This window comes from Argopecten irradians, chromosome 6, assembly GCF_041381155.1.
Source record: "Argopecten irradians isolate NY chromosome 6, Ai_NY, whole genome shotgun sequence".
NCBI classification, from domain to species: domain Eukaryota; kingdom Metazoa; phylum Mollusca; class Bivalvia; order Pectinida; family Pectinidae; genus Argopecten; species Argopecten irradians.
In genome coordinates, this window is record NC_091139.1 from 390,745 (window position 1) to 397,670 (window position 6,926).

General features: G+C 34.4%; 1 protein-coding gene across 2 annotated transcripts; it reads left to right on the forward strand.

Annotated features, from left to right (window-relative positions):
- Window positions 1-6,926, forward strand: LOC138324677 (uncharacterized). Of its 2 annotated transcripts, XR_011208657.1 has the most exons (5): window positions 1-150; window positions 416-521; window positions 2,118-2,213; window positions 3,910-4,028; window positions 6,798-6,915. XR_011208657.1 is itself a non-coding variant. In XM_069269721.1 (4 exons), the coding sequence occupies exons 1-4, from the start codon at window positions 112-114 to the stop codon at window positions 6,899-6,901; spliced, it is 345 nt and encodes a 114-aa protein (XP_069125822.1). In that variant the 5' UTR covers window positions 1-111; the 3' UTR covers window positions 6,902-6,926. The 2 variants fall into 2 exon arrangements, 1 of the variants encoding a protein (XP_069125822.1); XM_069269721.1 differs by lacking the exon at window positions 3,910-4,028 and having other exon boundaries at window positions 6,798-6,926.

Below are 6,926 nucleotides of genomic sequence, written 5' to 3' on the forward strand. Positions count from 1 at the left end.
GTACCGAGGCAGCTGTACAGTTGACTATTACACACCAGTGTCCGTATGTAGGTCGGTATGTGACCGTGTACAACGCCAGAAACAACCCGAAACGGTACAGCTGGTATAGTAATGATGCTGTTCTGGAGTTATGTGAAGTGCAAATATTTGGCAAGTACCATTTCTATCTGTAATACTGTATATATTTAATTTGAAATACACATTTGAAATACAGTAAATACATTCACTTTATAGCATATTGAAACGATCAAACAAAAGTCTAAACAATATAATTGTGAATATAGCAGATCTTTATGGAAACATATCAGTAATAAAACTTTACGAAAGAATATCGTTCATAACGTTTTTAGCATTGAATTATTTGATGACAGATGATGAAAACTTTCATGTCATTACTGTTCCACGTGTCCAACAGGATGTGCAGCAGGCACGTACGGTTTCAATGACGGTGAATGGTAACTTTCATTGCCCACAGACGTGTAATGGTGGTAACTGTAACTCCTCAACAGGCGCCTGCTTTTGTAAGTAACTATGTTATAAAAGTAAGAATTGATATATGTACAAGGAATATGAACCTATCGCATGAAAGTATGTTTATATAGGTTAATATGCGATTGATATGTATATATATATATTGCACTTTCACACACGACAAACGTCCAATACGTATAACCGACTATCAATCATGTTTAAAATATTGCAAGAAGTTAATCCAACGATACTAAGATGAGTATCTTCTGTCTCAGGATTGCCTTATTCACCCCCAATGAACACATGATCTTGGAATATGTTTTGAAAATATATGATGGTGAAAATGACCATATTAAGACCTACCAGGATCACTTACTACGAATAGAATAGTTAGGAAGTTATAAGCGTGTGAAGTCTATTTCTAAATTTGATTTTAGCTCTGTTTCATTGACCTTGAAAATTTTCGAAATCCTGTTAGTTCATAATTCTCCCAGATGCAATTCATGTTCACATATGAATGATTTGAAGAGTATTGTTTTTTATCTATATTGCTAAGAAGGTTTGTAGAATTAATTGAAACAAAGCATTCCTCATTTCTTAAAAAATATTCTGAAATCAAAATAAGTTTTTAAGTGTTCCAGTAAAGTTAAAATATTCAAGCTTTCAAGCTTTCGTTTGGAGAACATCAGCATGTGTGTGCTCGTGTTCTTCCAGTAAAGCATCCCCGGTCGCTATCTATAAATTTATTTGGAGACAAACGACCTAGATGGTTTATTTAATTTTGCAAATTAAAATTCAATTAAAAAAGCTAAGCAACACCAACATTTTATTTTCGTCTCATTTCGTTATATTTGTTTAACAAAAACTCTTATCTACACATTACATTATTCAACTTTATTTACTCTAGGGAACTACAATGTATCATAATTTCTGGACATACTTCTTACTTGATATATTTTTATATCTTATTCTAAATTTGATTATCCTGTAACAGCAGGCGACACCGCACTAAAGCAACAGTTTTATAAAAAAAATAGGGGTAAAAGAACTAAACAGAAAAATATTTCTACCTAAAAATAAATATCGTACACTATGTATCTTTGCTAAAAAAAGGGTAACGTAATTATCACTATAAACATTATAATTTTATTTTAATTTGATAGTTAGCTGCACAATTTGGATTAAGTCTGAATCTTGTTGAATACTTCGGATACAGATCCGGAATAAAGTATGTTGATCACATATCCTAGGGGTGATGTCTAACGATATTTGTTGTGACCTCCTATGTAAGCGATGTTGGAACTTTTTTAATGAGATATCAATTATTCAATATACTGTTCACTGCATGCCCGTGTATCGCGATCTGTCAGGAACGTTAGCACAATACAAACTTTTTTTGTCTATAACTTCCAAATAACAAAGTTGTCCAAAATACTCACTTGCTGCATTATCATGTCGTGTGGCATACATGGCTGTACCAAGTGTATCTGTTTCCAGATCAAAATATTCACTGTCGCCATTTTTCACTGCAATGCGTGTTTTTCCTTATAATGCAGCGTTTGGTAGGGTTTAGTCTATTTTGCAAATTGAACAGGACTATTAGCCCATCCAAGACTAATTGACATGACGAACAATTGCAATTACAGATTGTTTTAGTGGAACATATAATGACTACTGTGCCGAAGCGTGCCCTGATAATTGTAAAGACAGTGTATGTGAACGGAAATTTGGCAACTGCTTTGGTATGTATGATATTTACTGACATTGAAAGTCTGTATGTAGCTAGATACCGATAGTGATAGGAGTTAAATATTTTCTTATGGAGGAAAGGAATTTGAAAGAGAACAATGAACATATATAACGTTACAACAACGATTTGATCAGTTGTAATTGTCAGATAATTAATAAAGAGTTTAAGAATAATTTCAGTTACTGTCATCAAAAGCAATACAATTGGCTGACTTAAATGAAATTTGTTATCATTCTTTCGGGACACCTCGTGATTTACCTTTTGGCGTAACCCACACACCAGAGACGCCCGGGTAAAAATACAAAACTGAATAATAAGTATATCAACTGAGATATCCCTAGTCCGCTAAAACTGCCTACATTATTAGGCTTGGATACTGGCGAAGTTTATCAACTGCGATGTATTACGATATGAAATATCAACTAATATATATCTAGATACAGACGACGTATCTATTAATTATCATCAAACTTTATTTCACCCGTTAGGGGATACTGAATACAATCAAATCCACAAAAAAGTAAAATAAAGAACAGAAAAATGAAAATAAAAGTTAAAAAGGTCGGAGCTCGCTGCTGGAATATACAACTTATGAACAAGTTATATAGCCACGCGGTTCAGTAACGTTGGTTAACTTCAATGGATCACAAAAGGCATCGCGTAACGCATACAACGTATTGAATTGACTTTATAAAGAATTGTCTTTGGTCAGCAACACTGGTGAAGGGGATTCCTGTACTGGCTCCTAAAAGGCTAATATATATCTAGATACAGACGACGTATATATTAATTATGGTGTCTGGATATCTTTAATGTATGAAACCTCTTCCTTATCAAGAAACTGTTAAATACGAACATAGGTATATCGTGATACAAAGCAATAACTGAATTACGTATTCTTATTAGTTCAGTTATTTGAACTGAACTGTAATATTTCCGCCCTCAAATGTCATCATTTTATCTTCTGACATCTTATCTCGCGTTTGTGCATATAAGGATCTACATGGATATGCTACACTTTTCAACAAACTGATTTTGCAAAGAACGATTAACAATACTAAGTTTTAAATAAAAAAACAATAATTAATTTTGAATTGTTTTCATACTGTATCCTACTTTCTGATTGGCAGATCCTTTTTTACATATACTATGAAGAAAAAAAATCCGAGAATGACGCGAAAACCCGACGTTATCATGACGTCTCAACAGAGACGTCGACGTTGCGTATTAATTTATAAAAAGATAATTCATTGGAAAATCAATGGAATCGTACGTTTAAACGTATACTGTAAACCAACTTTTATTCTCGTACGATTTACTTTCGAGAATTTCGCGATCGACTAAAAATCGCAAAAGTTATTCTTCGCGAATTATTATCGATACATCTGTATAGTTGTATAGTTGAAAAAATGCTCTGTTAGCATTAAGATGATGATATTTGTTCAGAAGTAAAATATCTATATGAAAACTAAAAAAACATTCAAAGTTCAGTAAAACTGAACCTGATAATACAAGAACGCTACCGTCCGCATGAGACGGTGTTTGTGTCGGCCGCTATGACACGTTAGGCGGAAATCATTATTGGTGCATTCGTTTCGTTTCAGTGAGGGGACAAAAGGGCTCTCTTCGGTTCCGAGGATTTTTTTTATCTCAAGTCTCAGAATTTTGAGTTATGGTATCCTTTTTAGGTACATATACAATGAATTGCACCACGGCGGAAACAGAGAGGGTTCGTTTCGAATGAAGTTTCGCGGCGGGAGATTGTTACACCATTCCGAAAATTTCTTTGATGTGGACCCCGTCACAGGTAACCTTCACCCGATCACTGACATTCTGTCGAGAATTGAAAGCCACTCCCACTTACAATTGCAAATCCCTGGCGCCTTTTGATTGGTCAGTCACATTTTAAACTTGTACTGCTGAACCTTTGATTGACATTGAATTTCATCAGGCTCACGTGCATATTGTAACATTTTACAAATCATATCGCTTGTATGTACCTTACAAGTACAATTCGATATAGTTATACCCCGGCAAATTTAACATATGATTATGCACATTCAAAAATCGAATTATGAATATATCACCAAGGATTTATAAGTGAGACTACGTCCTTGATATCACATATTTTAAGACTCTTTCATATGTGTATACCTGTATGTGAAGGATAGGGATAAAACTCGAGGCTTGCCGAGACTCATACATGTACTGTGACGTTTTATTGTTTAACAGGAGAGGAGAAAATGTAGCGACCAGACCGGGATTCGAACCCGGGACCCTCCGAACACTAGCCTAGTGCTCTACCGATTGAGCTACCTGGTCACCGATGATCGACCCAGTCCAATCCCGTTACAATTGCAATTTTACTGCTATGGATTTCCGCCAATTTGAAATAAATTCAAAAAAACCCGCGACTGCATTCAATTCTCTAAATTTGAAAATTGCGTGATATTTTCAACACAAATCCCGTTGTTTGTATCGTTCACTAATAAAGTAAACTCAGCGTAGTTTCTGAAAATAAAAGTTTAAATTTTACCGGGAAAATAGTAATTAAAATGTATGTTTTACCTGTATATTTCAACTTTATTTATGGATATCTATAGTCATATATGTATCAACAAGACCTATTTTTTAGAAAACTACCAGGGGCGTAATGTTCGACGTACATGTGTCATTGAGTAATAATCACAAAGATATTTTGGCGAAATCACATTTTTAGTGATTATCGATGGCATAATCAGGTTAAGAATTGAATTCTGATTTTAATACACTCTAATCAGTATTAATTCTAAAAAGTATCAAGGACATTATAAGGATGCAGGGGAGTATGGGCGCCTACGTCCGCGATACTCCATGATTCAAAATTTGTTTGTAATAATGTGTTCAGAAGGTCATAATGTAAAAAAAACAAGTGAAGAAAGAATAAAGAAAAATAAATAAATCCTTGGCAGAGATAATTGATGCTGCATGATGATATTATTCGAATACATATGATGGTATTCATTTATCAATTTAATAACATATACATACATCTTTTTGTGTGTCATTTTTTTAAAATAAAGAGTATATACGTGGCTCTGCTCAGCGTTCAAAATTAACGCATGTCCGTCTGCCCATGACCGGCAATTTTATAGTCGTGCAGATATTTTTTCCATGTAGCTGGTCAACTGACCGGCAACTTTTGGTCCAGATAGAGGATATACAAACAGAAAAATGGCAATGAAATTGTAGAATGGTTGAAAATGGAACTGTACAAAACAAATTTTCGTAATATTCTGGGGTTGAGAGCACACGATACTAATCCGGATATGTGTGGATATATTTTGTTTGTAAAACTATTACTTTGCTAGTAATTATGTACAAGGATGAATTGTAACTTTGTATAAAAGACCAGTAACTTTCAGTCAGGGCCAGTAACTTTAAGGGTCAGTCGGTCCTTAGGACAAACATGAAAAAATCCCTAAGGGAGAACACTTGCTCTGCTGCTGTCGGACTCCTTCAACGACTCCAAGTAAACGACCAATCGAAATGCACGGAGTGGGCTTTCAACTAAAACCACAAACAAACCGTAACTTGTACCTTGTTCACGGTTACTTCAAAGGAACGTGGCGATCAGCAGAACGATCGAAAGGAAGGCAATGCGTTTCCGCCGTGGAGCAATTCATTGTAACAAATGTTGTTTTGTTTTGTTTTAACTAGACTAATATTGACATGTTTACCCAAAGACAATCCAAGGCATACTGATCGTCGCTTATACTGGCAGATCCCATTGTTTATTTGTTTTTGATCGTGAGTTCTATTTTATAATACTGTACGTTTCTGTATAGCGATTAACACTTACGAATGAGATACCTTCTAATTACAAACGGAGGTAAATGGCTATAATCTGTTTCACAAAAACAGATCTGTAATACCTAATAAATATCTTATGTCAGGAAAAGTAGAACGGTTGTCTAATCCGCGAAAGTTAACCTCCGCGAACTTGTTTTGAAACGGAATTTGCGAAATTAAGTAGCCGCGAATAAAAGTTGGTTTACAGTATAATCATTAATGTAACTATTTTTTAATTTCATCGGGTTATGAAATAAGTTCTGTATGCAAACTTTTGTGAGAATCCTCCAGAAATAGATTTGAATATTGTTTTTACACATTTTGCATGTATTGGCCAACTCACACATTAAATTTTATTTACCTCTCTATGAAATCGTTTCCTAGGATGACGTTATTAATTTATGATGTCACAAAAGGGACGGCCTTCTTTAACAAAAAACTTAAATGAAGTTTGATATAGATTTTCCTCATAAGTAGAGTATGTGTGGCGATCGATACGCATATTTAATTCTAAACGAAAACATATTATTCACATATAAGTACACTTATTATGTGTCATAAAAGCAAAGACTAAACAACACCGATAGAGAATTTTCTGCTCGTGTCTGGTTCTTATGACCTTTTCAACATTATCATATTTGGTTCGATGTAAAATCAAATCATTAATTTTATCTAGTGACTAAATATATACCCATTGCAAGTACAGATATATATAAACACACATATATTCAAATCAATGTTTCAGACTGTAATCCAGGATGGTATGGTGATAGGTGTTACCAGGGATGCTCACAGAATTGCAGTGGAATGTCGTGTGAACGGACAACTGGGAACTGCTTCGGTAAATAGCAGCTTATCTGGGTCTGTAAAATGG

Excerpts from the sequence above, each read along its gene's own strand:
- LOC138324677 (XM_069269721.1), top strand. The coding sequence starts at position 112 with ATGATGCTGTTCTGGAGTTATGTGAAGTGCAAATATTTG. Across the intron at positions 522-2,117 it reads CTCAACAGGCGCCTGCTTTT|ATTGTTTTAGTGGAACATAT; the intron begins GTAAGTAACTAT and ends TTGCAATTACAG. Across the intron at positions 2,214-6,797 it reads GAAATTTGGCAACTGCTTTG|ACTGTAATCCAGGATGGTAT; the intron begins GTATGTATGATA and ends TCAATGTTTCAG.